The sequence below is a fragment of the Fundulus heteroclitus genome, chromosome 14, assembly GCF_011125445.2.
Source record: "Fundulus heteroclitus isolate FHET01 chromosome 14, MU-UCD_Fhet_4.1, whole genome shotgun sequence".
NCBI classification, from domain to species: domain Eukaryota; kingdom Metazoa; phylum Chordata; class Actinopteri; order Cyprinodontiformes; family Fundulidae; genus Fundulus; species Fundulus heteroclitus.
In genome coordinates this window covers 6,269,105-6,287,986 of record NC_046374.1, presented here as the reverse complement: position 1 = coordinate 6,287,986, position 18,882 = coordinate 6,269,105, and the positions used below count along the sequence as shown (strand labels likewise).

The 18,882-nt window shown below is 39.8% G+C and overlaps 1 protein-coding gene across 38 annotated transcripts in view; it reads right to left on the bottom strand.

Annotated features, from left to right (window-relative positions):
* The window catches only part of ank2b (ankyrin 2b, neuronal), a 222,490-nt gene that overhangs the window by 102,088 nt on the left and 101,520 nt on the right, over positions 1-18,882 (bottom strand). For 25 of the 38 annotated variants that reach the window (XM_036146130.1, XM_036146131.1, XM_036146156.1 and 22 more), the window contains exon 1: positions 130-522. The exons of 6 other annotated variants lie outside the window; for them this stretch is intronic. In XM_036146130.1, the coding sequence (XP_036002023.1) occupies positions 130-282 (153 nt within the window). In that variant the 5' untranslated portion in view covers positions 283-522. Of the gene's footprint in view, positions 1-129; positions 523-18,882 lie in introns of those variants that run through there. 7 more of the 38 variants (XM_036146161.1, XM_036146162.1, XM_036146164.1 and 4 more) reach the window with 2 other exon arrangements.

Genomic DNA, 18,882 nt, shown 5'->3' with positions numbered 1-18,882 from the left:
AGAAGAGTTCACTTCTTAATGTTCAAAGAAAAAAAAAGAAGAATGAAATCCCTGTTGTCTGCACAAGCTTCCTAAAATAACCCAAAACAAGCATTTCTTTGTGCTGCACCTGTTAATGCGAGCTCTTACCGGCATCAGTGAAGGCTGCACAGGAAAATGTTCAGGGCAGAAGTACTCTGGCAAAGGGTTCTTGTCCAGGTCAGACTGGCTCCCAGCTGTTCTTAGGCCCTTGTCTGTACCACACACCTTACACATGGCTGCATTGCCCATGGTGGAAGGCATGCAGGTCTATCCCGTTCAAACATAAAGGAATCTGATAGAGTCCATCTAATTATTCTGATAATCCACTCTTTGCCCCAGCCCCCTCCTTAAACCTCTACGGGTTACCATCCAGGGGGTAAAGCCCTCAGTCCCAGCACAACTCAGCTTCCCTTTCCCTGATGTATCACCGAACTTGAATCAAGTCATAGTGACACTGTAGAGCCAGGAGTGCTAGCTTTTCCTCATTGCTCATTCCAACTGTGACCAGTGACTAACAACACCCCTACTCCCCACCACCTCCCTGCCAGGCTATTTTTACACCCACGGGTCAAGCTATGCATGTAGAGAGAGGGGAGAGAGGGTGGTCCACATAGCACAGCCAGCCGACCCAGGGGGGAGGTGGCACCACAGATACACTAAACATGGAGTAGAATGAGGCCCATATGCTACGATACAGTATAACATTTAGTGTATGAACTTTGATATACTTCCCTCATTAATAAAAAAAAAAAAGTCACGCCCCTTTTAGCTGCCAAATTAACCCTCTTTGCTACAGCTGAAAATAACAGAAACCTTTTATTACGTCATACTCAATGAAGTCTTTTTTAATGAGACAACAGAAGTAAAAAAAAATAATAATATTTTGACAGCTGTCACTAAGCAACATGTGGCAGCCATGTCAAATTCCCAGGTAAGCACTGGTGAGAACCTTTGACTTTTCCTCTTGGACTTTTACCTTAAGGGTACTTCCTGTCTAATTTTCCAAATTAAGCTTGAAAATGTTGAGTTTCTGTCAAAAAAACAAAACAATGCACAATAAAACTAAATAACTTGAATCAAAGGATGGATAACATAAAGGATTCTCTCTGGATACTAAGGTAATTGGCCCCTCTAAACTGGCCATGGGCAGAACTGTCTGTGGTCATGGTTTTTCTGTCTCATGTGTCTTTCTGTTGCCCTCTGATGGACTGGTGACCTGTCCAGGGTGTGCCTCACTTCTCGCCCAGTGACTGCTGGAGATAAGCACCAGCTCTCTGCACCCTGCATGGAGAAGCGGGTATATGTGGGTATTGGACAGATTTTCATCCTCTTTCGCATGTGGTTCCAAATGTAAGATTGGCCAGTCTGCTATTTCTGCTCTAGCTGCCACTGAATGGAACCTCACCCCAATGACCATCAGAAATGTAAACAACTATAACATATTTAAGATACAAATAAAGAAATGACTTTTGGATAATTAGAGTTGTCAACATTAACTTAAAATTAGACCCGGTCTTTCTGTCCCCTGCTATCACCCTGTCTTGTGTATGTGTTTCTTGTCTTTGTCAGGGGTTTGTCTGATAGTTAAGTTGGCCTGTGGGGTTTTAATCTATATTTTGGCTTTATAGTGATTTTATCTAATGCATTGTAATTGTTATATTATAACTGTAAATACGTAGTTTAAGTCTTATTTCTTAGGGTGACTTTTACTATCTGTCTAGGGACTGCAGGTGAAAAATAGCCTTCTGGCTAAATGACATTGTCCCCATAAAAAAAAATTTTTTCTGAAATGTTTAGTTCTTTGACATATATGTGGCACTAGTAATGATGATCATGCATTCTCATACATTATTCGTGCATAATGTCACCAGCCGAGGTAGAGCATTTAAGTAGCTTATCATAAGATTGCATGATGTTAATGTTAGGTCACAGCTATGTGACATTTGTAGCAGTTGCCTACACTACAGTTTATGTTTTTCTAAATAAGTGGGCTCTGAATCAACTTCTCCCTTTGCCAACTCATACCCCAGTTTTTACCTAAACGTTGCCATGTCATAGCACCTGCTCCCACTCGGCATCTTTAGACAAATTATTTTGTGCTGATTTACTTAAACTTTTGTGTATAATTGTACATCACTTTATTTTTCTTTGTGATTAAGTTTAAGTTTTATAAATTACTGAGAAAAATAGCCATTAAAATGGTCAAATGTTAAAGGAAAATGTTGTATTGCTTCTTTGCCATTGATTATGAAAAAGAACACATGGGGACCAAATATCAAATGTGATGTTCTGCCTTTTATTATTATTTATTGAAGTTATAGCAACACACTTTGTGGTAGACTACAATTAGAATATAGACAGCTGATTTAAACTGTTGGTTGTTAAAGCAGGCATGACACATCCTAATGATAGGTATAAAATGACACATTGGTACAGCTATAAAAGGTACGAAATGATTAATGGGTGAGTATCAGTCATAGGAAGCAACCATGCAGTAACGTTAGAACATGGAATTGCAAAGCGACCATGTTTGTGTGTATTGGAAGCAAATGGTGTTTTTTTTGTTTTTTTTACTCCTATTAATTTCTACATTACTCATATGAATGTAGAATGACAGAACTAGACAGAGAGAAATGGAATGACAATCAAGTTTAATGTTTGAAGCCATCATAAAGGAACTGCTCACTCATAAAAAGACAACCAAACAGGATCGTGACTTGTGTAACGATAGCTAATTGGAAAATATGTCTGCTAAGCGTTTCGTTTTGTAGTATAAATGCAAACCCCAAGAGATATTGTCTTTAAACAGCCCCAACGGTGCTTAGCCATTTCTATAAACCCTTTGGTCTTTTCCTGAAAATATTCAAATAAATGAGATTTTAGCAATCAGTTCAGAAGGAGGGAGCCACAGTGGCAGTGTTTAGCGATGTAGCTTTACAGGTAGGAATGCACAGAAAAAATTTGGCCACATTTAATTTTGTTCAACTGGCACTGATGGATGACTGGCCAGTAGAACATTAAAAAAAATCAGGTCCTTTTTTTAAACATACAACATGCACCTAAGCACCAACAGGTTATGTTAACAACACTTTTCAGTTTGGATGTTGTTAATTACTGAAAGTTACCTATTTCCACTGTTCAACCAAGGGTAAACATGAAATCAGGGAAGGCACCAGTTTGATAAAAAGGCTTTTTAAAAGGAAATTGTCAAGACGTGTCTGCAGTTCTGTCAGACTGTGAGAGATCAATACTTTGTCTAGAGGACAGGAAGGTTGAACACTAGAACTTAAAACCTCTGCTATGAAACATCCTGGATTTAGAAATGTTGGCAACCTTTTGGAAGTCTAAGAGTTAAGGTATAGATGTATCTACATTCTACACGAGAGAGACAGAGAGATCTGTGCTTTCATAATGCTAACCATGCTAGTTTAAGATGCTGTTTGTCGGCAAGTATGTCAAGAGAAAGGCTTAATCCATATGCATGACTTAAAGTCCTACATATGGATTAAGCCTTTTTTAGTTTCTAGATGCTTGCAGACCACCTCCTAAAGTGTTTTCAGTCTCCACAGACAGAAAGGTCAGGGGTAGGACCTAAATTCTTTCTGGCATTAAGGTCCACTCCATCCTTTTTCTTGACATTTTTCTGGCATTAGGATCACTAGCCCTTATGTCAAGGACTGTTTAATGGCAACAGGCATAGTGATTGGCTAATGCAGATCTGTGTCAAATGTTAGCCCAGAGCGGGCTTGTATTGATCCAACCGGACTGAGTGCAAATTAAAGTAACTCAGACCTTTTCATGACAATCGACTGCTTGCACAGGATTAATGACAAGCTGTTTAATGAGGGGCCTTAGACATAGGGCTGTCCGCCTCATTTGGTCACATGTTAGAATTTTACCAGTGTTTATGTGTGTGACTTTGTGCTTGTGAAGTCGGGGCACTAAATGTGCCCATTCTCCGTATGATTCATTATCCACACAATGATTTCACTGTTGAAAATATCAACCAAATGAATCTCATGAATATTCTAGTGCAAAGAAAAAAGGACCCTCTGTTAAGATATAAAGAAAGAACATGACAAAGCAGCTTTTTTTCAGTGAATGAATGAATGAATGAATAAATATGAGCTGAGTAAACAACTGAATGATAGGTCACAGGAGGGGTAGTGGTGGGGCTCTCACTGTTAACCAAATCCACGCCCCAAATACTTTCATGCTTAAAGTTGCGGTAAGTCATAAAAGGTTAAATGGAAAAGTAATTGCTGCATGGTGGTGCACTTGTTAGCAGTGTAGCCTTGCAGCGAGCAGGTCCTGTGTTCTGTGGATACAAAGGTTTTCTCCTACAGTGAAAAAAACTACATTTTAGGTAAACTGGCTTTTCTAGACTTACCCATAGGAGCCAATGTGTGTGGGCTTGGTTGTTCTGTGTGTCTCTGGGTCGTCCTTCTGGTGGACTGATGACCTATCTGTGGTGTACCTGCCTTTGGCCCAATGGCTGCTGAAGATGGTCCCCAGACCCCTGTGGGCCTGATATGGAATAAGTGGGTATAGATGCATGGATGAAAGGAAGACAAAAACTTTCCCAGACTTTGAAATTATTAAAATTCAGTTTAACAGTGTAAACCCTGCCATCACAGCCAGAACACTGAGCCTTTTTCTCCCTCCTGTGTCCAGATCATCAACTTCCTCAACCGTGCTGAACAGCTGGTACGACGGGGCACCGATATGCTGCTTGAACATTACTTGATGTTTTGCTCTGCATTATGGCTAAATATTATTTTCTTTTCAATCAGGTCATCTTCCATGGGACCTAAACTATTGTGATCAAACCTCTTCTAACCATACATAAGCTAGCATTTTTGGCAAATCTAAATGTTCTCCAGTCAGGTTTTTGACCCCACCACACAATGAAACCACACTGATAATAAAATAAATACATTCAAAAAAAATTTGTTGTGATTTAACTTGATCTCAGGGTCCAGGGACTACTTTGTGTCATTTGTGACTTAGTAATAACAAAAGAATTTATGTAAGCCCTTGGGCAGATTAAGCTTTAAAGTAATATTTTAATGTGATCAACATGTTTCTACTGGCTGGCGGCAATATAAACGTTTTAGCGTGATGGTAAGCTGAACCAGTCCCAGCCATTTTGGAGCCCTAGGTTAGATCCTAGCAGCTGGTTGTATTAAAGGTTTAATTACGCAGTTGTTTAATATGCAGTCTTGAAAACATGAATAACAACTGATGGCTGCAATCTGTGCTCCTTGTGTCAATTAAATTTGCTATCAAATACATTTCATTCACAACTTTATGCATAATAATATAATTTTGTTAAAAAATCGAAATAAGTGACACTGTTGGTTTTCAAAAATGGAGTCCCTTGCTGAAGGTCAATTATGTAGCAAAACTGTGTTAAAGAAAGTTTGAATCAGGTAAGTTAGGTTTGTTTGTCTGTGGAAGTTTATGTATATATATATATATATATATATATATATATATATATATATATATATATATATATATATATATATATATACACACACACACACACACACACACACTGTCAGGCCAAAAAAAAAACAGGTCGGCACCAAAAAAGTAACACACTCATATCTCGTTGGACCGCCTTTAGCTTTGATTACGGCACACATTCACTATGACATTGTTTCAAAAAGCTTCTGCAATACCACAAGATCTATTTCCACCCAGTGTTCACCAAGATCTTGCATTGATAATGGTAGAGTCTGCCTGCCTCCAGAACATCCCAAAGATTCTCAGTGGGTTTAAGGTCTGGACTCTGTGGTGGTCAATCCATGTGTGAAGATTATGTCTCACACTCCCTGAACAACTCTTACACAATTAAAACCCAAAGAATCCTGGCATTGTCATCTTAGAACATGCCGTGCCATAAGTGAAGAAAGAATCCATTGATGGAATAACCTGTTCATTTGGTATATTCAGGTGGTCAGCTGACCTCATTCTTTGAGCTCATACTGTTGCTGAACCTAGACCTGACCAACTGCAGCAACCCCAGATAGCACGGCCCCCACAGGCTGGTACAGTAGGCACTAGGCATGATGGGAGCATCACTTCACCTGCCTGTCTTCCTTTCCTGATGTGCCCATCAATATGGAACGGGGTGATTCTGGACCCATCAGACCAAATGACCTTCTTCCATTGCTCCATTGTCCAATCTTTATGCTTCCTGGCAAACTGATGCCTTTTTTCCAGTTAGCCTCACTGATTAGTGGTTTTCTTAACGCTACACAGCTGTTCAATCCCAATCCCTTGAGTTCTCTTAGCATTGTGCGTGTGGAAATGTTCTTACTTTGACTGTTAAACATATTCCGGAGTTCTACTGTTGTTTTTCTTCCAAACGTTTAAGTGATGCTCGATCATAATCATTCAGGATTTTTTATGCAGGCACATATTTCCCCCAAAGATGATGGGTCCCCATTTTATATATATAAAATTAAGCTCTGTGATGTCTAATATGTAGCCAGACTGAACAGTTCTGACAACTCGCCCTTTTCAATGTCATTCACCTTCCCCCGCAAATAATTTCATTATGTCTCCTCCAATCTCATCTCTAAAGATCCATCATCTGCCAAAATCTACCTCCAGTTAGGAGAGCCAATAATGTGCTGATGTTGAGCTTGTGTCTTTACCCGACAAAACTTCACATTTAACACATTTAATAGGTCACACAGTCCTTCAACTAGCGGTTTGAACAAAACAGTTTATATTCCTTTTTACCCATGAGTTTGGGAACATAGTGTCTCCACTTCCCTTACATCCAACACACAAACACACCCAACCCAGTGGTAGGTAATCCACTGGGCGGGACAGGCGCAGAAAACAAATGTCTTTAATCTGTGATGGGCCATATGGCTCACCGGCTAAGGGATGAGGGGGAGATGTTAGATACAACCCCTTGGACTGCTTTTTGCTTCAGCTGTCAAGGTAAAATGTAGTGTCTCTGTCTGTGTGAGAACTTTACTGATGTAAAAAAAAAAAAAAAAAACAGTAGTTTTCATTGTTAAAAATGTAGCTCAGTATCACAAAAAAAATTAAGCTGAGGTAAGAGTTAGTTCCTGACCCTTATTCAAACTGAAAATATGCCATACAATATATTACAGTCTAAAATATAGAGCCAATTCTCAGGATAGATATAGTCTGTATTTATTCTCAGTACAGATATGTTCTGTATTTAATCACGATGCTAAACATTAATAAAGTAAAATCCACTTCTAATGTTAGCCAAACTGAGGCACAGAAGGAGGATCAGCCCACAGAGATTCAGAGTAACATGATGCAGCAGGGGGTGCAGTTCAACATCCGATGAAACCTAAATCTGGGATATATGTCCAGCTCGCTAAAACAAATATTTAAATATTTATTACAATCAGTATTAAACTCATTTAATCAGGTTCCTGCAGAAGCACAAACAATAATACATCTAAAATAAAAAAAGAAAACTGAATTATATAAATTTGAAAAAGAAGGTGTTGCTATGGAAACACACTCAGAGAAGCTTTATGCAGAAAATTGTATCTGCTTTAAACTAAGATATGTAGAAAATTGCCTTTTCTTTGTGGAGCCTTAGCAACGCAGAATGATCTGCCCGCTTCATTCACATCTCTTTATTCCAAAGCAAAGGTCTGTAGTCTTATTCAATTCAGAACACCTTCTGCTAGATTTCAAATTCAATTCAAAATTCTAAATACTTTATTAATCTAAAATGGAAAACAAATGTCTACAAAACTTTTCAATTTTAATAAGTTCCTATAGAAGGTGAAGAATCTCCTGTTATGGTCTGTATTCAGATCAGAGCGAACCTTTCCTTCAAGGCCCTCTTAATATTATGAAAAGGATGCTCAGGGTTGATTTTTATGTCCCTTATTTGATTACACATCTTTCTTTGTGGAATCATTTCAAGAGGCTCCAGGAGAGTGTCCAGAACACAGACAGCCTTCTTGATGAGCTGACTTGGCTTTTTTAGGTCACTGTTACCTCAACTTCTCCCATGATAGAAATGGTGTCTGACATGTTCTTTTTTTATCTTTCGACATCTACAGTCATTCTTTTGTTTTGTTCACATTTAAGGTAAGTTGATGGTATTGTATGCCACAAAGCGGTCCTTTTACTTGAAGTTTGAGGCGTACATAGTGAAAAGATAGAAGAGATTGTGGTGTCTAGAGGTGCTCCTGTGCTGTGGGCCACCTGGTCAGACCTTTCAGCCTCACAAATGTAAGTGTTGAATTTGCCTAAGAAATCAAAGAACATGAGCCTCACAGTACTTCCTGCTTTGTCTAGATGACAGATGCCTTCAAGACAAGGAGGCACCATCAGGACCTCCAGCCTCATTCTGAAATTCTGCCTCTCAAGGTGGAAATATGTTGCAATAGCTCTTTGGGTTATTTTTTTCCTTGAGTTTTAAATGTTGCGCAGCTGTTACTTTTGTACTTCTGGGCATTTGTTATGATGCATAACCATAGCAACAAGGTGTTTCTTCTACAAATGGTAACAGCTGATCTTCTCAAAGCTCAAAAATAAAACCTCAACCACAGCCCCAAATCCCAAATAAGTTGAAAAGCGGCACCATGGATGCAGAGCAGAAGCAAAAATTTGAATATGTTGATAAAACTTGAGATGTTTCCAGGATTTTCCTGTATTGTCTTGCCCTTTTCGGACTGCCACCAACCTCCGATCTCTGGACCAGAAGCATGCTTCTCAACCGTGACCCACAACCTTGCCTAACCCCTTGATTTGTCTGCCTCTCTCTGATCATCCGAGATGACCCCCTCCTGTCCCTTGGACTTTGATCAAGCCTCAGCTACCCTGCCTCACACATCTGCAGCGAGTAAGCCTGCTCTTGTCACGGCTTGTTCCTGCAGAGGATCTCTGATTGTCACCAGGTTTTCTGATTGTTGCAAACATTTTCATCTCAACTCTGACCACACAGCTCATGTCTGCTGTGTGGTCCTTGTGACCGCAGGTTACCCAGTCAGATGTTGGGGTTTATTTTGTGAGACACTGGAGCATTTAGCAAACATTTCACAATATATCTTAGCACAACAAGCTAAAAGTAATGCAAATAATACATTTTTAATGAATGATTTTTAGCAAATTTGCTTCAGATTTGGATTGGACTTCCCAATTAAAGGTAGCTTTGGCAATTTTTCCCCAAGTCCTTTCTTGAATAACATCACATGCACAAGACTGTCTTACCTGCTCTACTGCTCCTCAGGGGAATTGCAAGAAAAAAAAAACTCCCAAATTCACTCTGCTCTTATTTATGTCTACTTCTTCTCATAAACTTGTACGCGGTTTGCTTCGTGTGACTGTCAGCCATGTTCAGAGTATACGGAGAGAGCAGCGAACAATGAACGGCTAACACCGAAATTAACCTCGGACATGAATGGAGAAAGAAGGCAATACATTACAGTTTCAATCATGTCTTGAAAAGCTTAATCTAAATGATTTCCTACTAGCTAAAGAAGGTTATTGGTGCTGGGTCGAGGCAAGGCTGTCAGCTGGCCTGGTTATCCAGATTGGCATGTTAGAGTTTTACAAAATCCTTCTGAATTCAGCCACAAAATTCTGATCAGTGCGTCTCTAGATGTGTCTCTGCTGTCATTCAGCCCTGATATGAGAGCTGAATGACAGCAACAGTTGGAAAAAAGGGACTTCCATTATGACTATGTTTGAACGAGGCAGTTCCAGAGTATGTTCTTTATCCATCTACAGGTAGATAACAATCTTTAAGACCAAAAGAATGCTTCCAACTATTTTGCTGATCTACACAAAACAATATCTTAGAAAGAATCTAAACAGAATGGCAGGTGTCTCATTAAAATAGAGTGCATACGGATTCTGCTGAAATCAAACAAATACATTTTGATAAGAATTTCCTTTCTAATGAAAAAACTGATTACTTTAAAAAAGCTATCTGGGGGTTTTGGACGGTTTCCGGGTTTTATCAGGCTTTCACCTGCTGATCCAGATTTTTGCTCCGTTTTCTTTTAGAGCTAGAAACAGCATTCCTAATAGTTTCTCCTTGCCTTCTTGTTGTGAGCAGAAGGGAGACAATGTACTACATATGACACAGTCACCAAGACAGAATGATTTGGAATCAGTATCTTAAACTTTCTTTAATGCTTAAATGTTATGTTTTCTTTAATGTTTTCTTTAATGTTCATTCAGGGAGCTGTTGCAACTCCCTGAATGAAAGCCAACATGCCTCAGTAGACGTTTGCTTTTGAAAAGCTTCTTACATGTGCAACTTCATGTTTAAACAACTCACATATAATTGCTAATTTTAGGTGTTCTTGTAACAAATTACATGGCAATGCATTCCCTGTTAGGAAAAAGATTAGATTGTTGAGCTATGAACCCGTTGATCACTGGCCAAGGCAAGTCATGCTGGATATGGTTGGCCAAAGGCCGATCTTCCTGTGCATACATGAAGCACAACAGAGAAACTGTATTTAGCTCGATAATGGCCATCATCACTTTCAAAGTCTCCTCTCACGTTCATCCTGGACCTCACACCCTACTAATCATTATTGTGAAATTCATCAAATAGAGGGACCATATGTAATGTATTGTAATTTAGACAGCTGTATCTATTTAAGCTATAATGCTAAACCAATTGAACAAAATGCCTTCAAATGAGCAAGTCTTACCGATGAAAAAACAAAATAACATTTTGACTAAAAGACGCCGAGACAGACATATTTTCCAATAGTTTTCCCTTCAGATTAGCTCTTTTGGATGATCTTTCCACTTGTATTAATTTTCTACCACCATTAGGTCCTAATGACACGTTTCTATGCAAATGATCACTGAGCCATGTTTTTCCAGACCTTCCAGATACCCAGATGGCCTATGATAGTAAGCATCAATAGTAAGCCGTTTCACAAATAAGTACAGATTGCATTTTATTTAGGGTGGGTGGTAGATATCTGATGGAAAGCACAGGGATTTTAAGAAAACAGTGAAACTCCAAAAATAAAGCAACTGTGGCCCCTTTTACTCCTCCTACTAAAGCTGCTAAATCAGGTGCTTTTAACCAGCCTGTCTATTTGTGTCTGTTTTTGTCGACGGCAGACCCCAGTACTTTTCTCTGCACTGGGCCCCACCCCCACATGTTCATAATGGTGATGGAATTTGTATTTTTTTTTTTTTTTTTGAGCTGCAGGGTCCCACAAGTGCCACAGCAGCCAGATTATAAACGCTCTAATCCGGGATTTATCCAATCCCAGTTCAGCATCAAACTGCAGTACATGATCAGCATCCATGTACCACTCAGTGAGGGGCTTTGGGTGTGTGGGTGGCGGGCCGTAGTGGCAATTCTCAAGTAGGGTGGAAAATTTACTCTGGGTTAAAAATGAATTTGTTGCCAAAAAAAAGCTTTTTCACACTGGTCCGTTCTCTTTACTGCAGAACAAATTCAAGCTTTGCAGCAATTACATTCTGGCACATGCAGACAATTGCAGGTTTTGGAGTAGTCACTTAGGAAGACCAAAAGGTTCACCCTAACTAACCTGGCAACAGGTCGAGATGGTTCTTAAGGTATAAGACCGTCAACAACATAATCAAAGAAGTTTTCTGCAGTATAAACTTTGGTATGGATCAGCACTGTAATTTCCCTCTGGGATTATTAAAGTATGTCTGATTGACTGTAATCAGGTGAAAACAGCACACAATCATCCCCTGAAATAATCAGATGAGTGGAACAGTAGACAGAAAGAGAGGTTGTGAGAGGGGGGATGCAATGGCCGAGATTAACATCTGCAAATATCTCTGCATGAAGTCCATCAGCTGTACATCCAGCTGTGGCCACAGATTAGACAGATAGAACAGGGGCTTTACCATGGGGACAGCACAACACTGGAATGGAAGAGGGTGGAAGGTTTAGTTTTCCATCCAAACCAGTGATAAAACACACGGGGTCTGATGTAAAATGCCATTTTTGTGCAATTTTGACTCCTCAGAGCCATTTGCTTTGCTTTATGTTAGGACTAAATGGAAGGCCAGAATACGTGCACATTTTATCCTGATTTTTTTGTTCGCTCATGGTCAATCTAATTTTATAGCGGTATCATATGGCAAGAGACATAATATCTACAAAACGATCCCCCCAAAGAACATTAAATGATGAAAAGAATGTGTTTGCACATTACTGACTGAATTCAGTAATGACACCCCTGCACCATATGACTTAGAATTTGGTGGAAAAACCTTTGACACCCAGTACAGCACCATTGGGCCCAGCTACTGGAAAAGAAACAACTGACCAAACTACATCTCCCAGTATCCCTAGTAGTGTCGGCGATTCCACTGACGTCACTGATGTATATAAGAGTTGGTGCACATGCAGAAACTGTGGCTCCCCATGTAAGCTCTTGTTCATATGTATCTCACACCTGCTGTTTGAGTGAAGTGTTTTAGTAAATAAAAAGAAAAAAAAATGTGCAGGTGAACCTAAAGGACATGTTTTGTATCATGTAATTGTTCAATGTATTGAACAGTTTTTTTTCGGTCTTTCTCTCTTACTTGTACAAAAAACAAGCCAACAATTCACATTCACATTTTTCTCTCCTCTCTTAATGTCTTTTCAAACAAACTTCAGAGTCCTGGTGGAACAGCCGGTGACAGTTTCTGTCGAGCTGCAAGCACAGGCCCACATCCCAGTCCTCATGCTGCCAGGCATGAGCCAGTGTTGGTGGCGCCATATCCCCATGCTGGCTGTCTGAGCTTTGATCTGTCCAGTGCTGCTTAGGAGAGCTAGGTGTATTTCTGGGGCTCAGTTTGCAGAGGAACTCCTGGGTAGTGGGGACAACAACTCTTTCCTGCCTCTACGTCCCACAAGCTCCAAATCCCTGCTGGCTTGTGTGTCAGAAGAGGATGGGACTACGGGTTGTCTGAGAAGGCAACATGCCCAGAGCTCAGGTAGCTTTTGCTGACTAATGTGTTTACAATATTGAAGGACAAACTCTTCCCTGAAGCCATCTTAGACCTACCAGAATACAACTCGAGGCTGATGGTGTAGCCATTCACGTCAGCAACCACAAAAAGTTTTAAATGGGTTAGCTCCTCCTTGTCTTCGGGACTTTTTAAAATTTCAGTCTGTGTCCAGAACCCTGCGATCAAATAATCAGCTATTACTGACAGTTCCTCGGACCCGACTTAAGAGTAAAGGAGATTGGGCTTTTTCTGTTGTCGCTCCTATTCTATGGAACAATTTACGTTTTCAAATTAGATCTGCCCACAAGTTGGATCATTTTAAAATAGCTTCTCAAAACTCATATTTTTTCTTTGAAAAAAAGAAAAAAAATGAGAAAAAAAAATTCTCAAAAAATTTTTTTTTTCTTTATTTGAAGTAGTGTTTTGAGACTCTGTTTTTATTAATTCATTATTGTTGTTCTTGTACAGTACTTCGGTGCAGTTTTACACCTGTTTTCAAAGTGCTATATAAATACATTTGACATTGACATTACTGATAGCCAAACCTCTCATTGTGGAACAGCACACAGATGTAGCCTGTTGGTCTTTAGATTTGCACACATCAACTTTGGTTCTCTGCTTAACCTTTTAAGAACCCTGCCTACTGCTCGGTAACTAAACACTTCCAAGGACTGAGGTCTGGGTAGTTCACCTCATGACCTTAAAGGAGCATAGGGTAGGTTCCAGGATTTCTTCACATGTCTGCCCCCTCTGGCAGCAAGCTGAAATGACACCACTGTTGTACACACGCAGGGGAGAGGAGCAAAAGCATCTGCCTCTGCAACTACACAGGCCTTTTCTTTAGAGGCGTAATGTCTTCTGTGGTAAGAAAGTTATAAAAATGGAAGTTAGTCCATGTTCTCTTGCTAATGCATCGATTACAGCAGAGACTCTACAAAGTAACCAGGTGACCGAGAGCACTCAGTGCGTCACACCCATGCCCAGAAAGTTTGGCCCAATCACTCTCTCATGAACTGACTAATTCAGCCTATAGAGGCAACTGTGGTACATAGAGGAAAACTCATTTTACACGTCGGGCAATATAAGGGCATGTATGGGCAAGAAAATACATAATATTTCACTTTAAAATTTGCACCTATCAATATGGCCCTCCTTTGTTCACTCGTTTGTTGTCATGGCATTATGTTCTGGGACACTTTTGCATTTAAAAACTAATCCAAAACCCATCTTCAGTTTTCTGGCTGAAAGAAGAAGGTTCTTGTACAACACTGTACTGAACATGGTGCTCTATTTTATGGTACCACAGTGTGGTTATGTCATCCTGAACCCTAAACGGAAAAGCTGTCCCAAAGCACAATATTTTACTTGAATGCTTGGCTGTGGCTTGGATGTTCTTTATGTCCAACATTCCTCCAGTGAATGAAGAGTTTTGTGTCAACTGACCATAACATCTTCTCACAAGCTTACTCTGAATCTGGATTATTTAGGTGGTTTGGGTATCTAAAAGTCCTACTGATCAAGTACTCCATCTCAGAGACCTCGTAAATCCCTGCTGTTCCAGCTGATCTCTTTGCCATCACAGTACAACTCTCCCCGGTTGACTGAATATTTAACAGAGCATAGGGAAGCCAGAGCAAGGAGGTTTTAGACAACACATCAGCAACAGGCGAGTCCCACTCAGGAAAATACTGAGCCTGCTGCCCATTTCATCAGAACTATCTGTCAATCTTCAATACAATTTCCTTCAGCCTTTAAAGCTGTCTGCGATAGATGTGATGTGAAAGTATCCATTATGAGTCCCTGACGCATATTTAACTACACTCTCAACCTGTTTATCAGGCCTCATAAAAATAAAAAAGCTCTAACTACGGTTTGGCTCAGAGTCTATTTACAGACTGCGTAATACGATGGGAAGTTTAAAACTGAAATGCACATATGGCTGCAGAAACGACACTGAAGAAAAAGCACATGGATTACTACAGCAACAAGGCCCTGTAGCAGATTAGTAGCACGCATTCAATCTGCAGCTATCATTTAGAGATAGCGACAGGAAAAAGAAGAAGGGGAGGGAAAGATTAAAGAGGGAATTATGTAATCGTTCGATCCATTTCAATTACGCTCTGGAAGGAGCTTCCTAACCATTCCTTTGGGGGGAATGATTTAGTAAGTAGGGACGGCATGTAAGAGTCAAAGAAGTTTGTAACGTAACAGCTGGCTCTGTTGTCAAGGTGACTTCCTCTGGCTGAGATGGTTCTGCCAAAAATAAAATAAGAAGCAGCAGAATTTACATCAGCAACGGATGAAACGATGCCGTTCAGATTCAACCTTACAGTCCATGGTCTGCTTATGGAAGTAGTTAGTCCTGATGATTCACCTAATCTCTGCACCGTGGTCCAAATTCTCCACAAACATTTTAACTTTGATCTATTCCATATGATGTTGCTTTATATAAAAAGTCATTTTTGCAGACATCAAAGAGACATTGAGGCTGTTCTTGGTTGCCGCTGACAGTGTAGTTGGTGAAACATAAATTACAACTTCAACACTGCTACGTTTGCTTTGGTCAAGTTTGACAGATTAACAGTGAATGAACATTTCACAGCTAAGCAGCCCACTGGAGTGGATGGTAGACAGAGCACATGTGAACCTATATCTACATATAGGTTCAGTTGAAATATTACAGACCTATATCTAATCTTCTTTTCTTATCTAAAATTCTTGAGAAAGTAGTTGCTAATCAACTTTGTGAACATTTACAAAGTAATGACCTACTTGAGGAGTTTCAGTCAGGCTTCAGAGCTCATCATAGCACTGAAACAGCTCTGGTGAAGGTCACTAATGATATTCTCATGGCCTCAGATAATGGACTTGTGTCTATACTTGTCCTGTTAGATCTCAGTGCTGCGTTTGATACAGTTGATCACAATATTCTCCTACAAAGACTTGAACATACTGTAGGGATTAAGGGGAAAGCATTAGGCTGGTTTAAATCTTATCTGTCAGACAGATTCCAATTTGTTCATGTTAATAATAAATCTTCCTCAAACTCTAGGGTCACCTGTGGAGTACCACAGGGTTCAGTCCTTGGACCAATTCTCTTTACTATATATATGCTTCCGATTGGCAAAATTATCAGACAGCATGGGATTAATTTCCACTGTTATGCTGATGATACTCAGCTATATTTATCCATAAATCCTGATGAATCCAATCAATTACTTCGACTGCAGTCATGTCTTGATGACATCAAAAGCTGGATGACTTTAAATTTCCTGCATCTAAATTCTGACAAGACCGAAGTTTTAATCTTTGGGCCAGAGTCCTCAAAAAATAAACTTCTTAACCAATCACTTAATCTGGGTGGCATTAACCTGGCCTCTGGTAATAAAGTAAAAAATCTTGGTGTTATTTTTGACCAAGACATGTCATTTAAATCCCATATTAAACAGGTTTCCAGAGTTTCCTTTTTTCACCTCCGGAATATCGCCAAAATTAGAAACATTCTGTCCAGGAGTGATGCTGAAAAACTGGTCCATGCATTTGTTACTTCAAGGCTGGACTATTGTAATTCTTTACTATCAGGAAGCCCACAAAATGCAGTTCAAAGCCTTCAGCTGATCCAAAATGCTGCGGCAAGAGTTCTGATGAAAATCAACAAGAGGGATCATATTTCTCCAATTTTAGCTTCCCTTCATTGGCTTCCTGTTAAATCAAGAATAGAATTTAAAATTCTTCTTCTAACGTATAAAGCCCTTAATAATCAAGCTCCATCATATATCAGAGCTCTGATTACCCCGTATGTTCCTAACAGAGCACTTCGCTCTCAGACTGCAGGTCTGCTGGTGGTTCCTAGAGTCTCTAAAAGTAGAATGGGAGGCAGATCCTTTAGCTATCAGGCTCCTCTCCTGTGGAACCAACTCCCAGTTTTGGTCCGTGAGGCAGACAACCTGTCTACTTTTAAGACTAGGCTTAAAACTTTTCTTTTTGACAAAAATTATAACTAGTGACTCATGTTACTCTCAGCTACCTTTATAGTTTTACTGCTATAGGCTTAGGTTACTGGAGTATATCAGGATCTAATTTTCTCACTATATTGAGTTCTACTGTTCTTCAATTATGCATTATGTGTTGTCATTTCTGCTTTAACTTTCTGTTCTCTCTCTTTTCTCTTCATAGTAGGTACACCTGGTCTGGCGTTCTGTTAACTGTGACATCATCCAGAGAAGACAGATCACCCGCTACTACCATCTAATGTAGAACAGATTACTAGATCAATGTGTGCTTCTGTGTTTTTTTGTTTCTCTTGTTGTGTCTCTGCTCTGTCTTCTGTAACCCCAGTCGGTCGAGGCAGATGACCGTTCATACTGAGCCCGGTTCTGCCAGAGGTTTTTTTTTTTTCCCGTTAATGGGTGGTTTTTCTTCCCACTGTCGCTTCATGCTTGCTCAGTATGAGGGATTGCAGCAAAGCCATGTACAATGCAGATGACTCTCCCTGTGGCTCTACGGTTCCCCAGGAGTGAATGCTGCTTGTCGGGACTTTGATGCAATCAACTGGTTTCCTTATATAGGACATTTTTGACCAATCTGTATAATCTGACCCAATCTGTATAATATGATTGAACTTGACTTTGTAAAGTGCCTTGAGATGACATGTTTCATGATTTGGCGCTATATAAATAAAATTGAATTGAATTGAATTGAATTGAACCCAGAGGGAGCCACTTCAAAAATGCAGATTACCCAGCTGATCCAAGACATCCAAGAAGGTAAAAGGGGGCGTACTTTGGGTCTCTTAAGCCTGCAAACACCAATGTGTTGCGTTTGCTATCGCCTCTTCTTCTGCACGTACAGTTCACTTCTGAACCATAGAACATTTTTTTGCGTTGTGACATATAGTATGAATATAGTCTTAGACAACATGGAGTCCCAGTTGTTTCCAGCTCTATCACCCTGTGCCACACAAATACCACCAGAACTAGACCGTATACTACAATGCAGGTTCAGCCTATCCAGCCTATCCACATTTTTCAAGATCATCCTTGAATGGTACTGGGAAGCAGGTTATCAGCTTTTTAACCACGGGTTACTGACTGTCCAGACATGCAGGCTGATATAGGAAGAGTTGAAATAAGATGAGGGATCACAATGAACAGGCAGAAATGAAGGAAGCTGGATACAAGGAAAAAAACTGGCAAGGAGAAATTAATACACACATTATTATCACAGCTGTGTTGTTTGATCTATCAGTTTATCATTAACAAATGTATCGCCTCTGTGCAACAATCCCAAATGTTTTAAATCCTAGTACTACATGGTCTACAATGGTAAAAGTAGGTTTCCTGGTTAGACTATCAGCATAAGTTACAATACTGAAGTGAACCAGCTGTGAGATATTTAAAATCCCAAAATTAACCTGAGGTTCCCTCGATAAACCATGAACCTTTGTTCGCAGTACACACCCCAACTCTAATCAAATGCTTGTCTCCCTCTAAACAAGGTTATACAGTTGCCTTCATATGAAATGACAGAACACAAATACAATACAAACTCAATACTGCAACAATACTGCTATTGTCGCAGTATTGACATACTGCGACAATAGCTACAGTATGTCCAGGATTCATTTGCACAAGTTCTGTGGTCATTTAGAAGCCAAACAACTGAGCCCAAAGTTCTGGTTTAAATGAAATGTCTAACTAACCTTCTCTTTTATTCTGAAGCTAATGGAGTTAACAGCCAACCTCTGAGCTACTTTAAAAGACACGTCTGGACCAGATAAATCCACTCTGCTGTTTGCAACACTTTCAAGATGTTTTTCTGCTTGATACATAATGTAACAGATTTTCCATAAACTGAATTGAATGAAACAAACAGGAGATGACAGAGTTT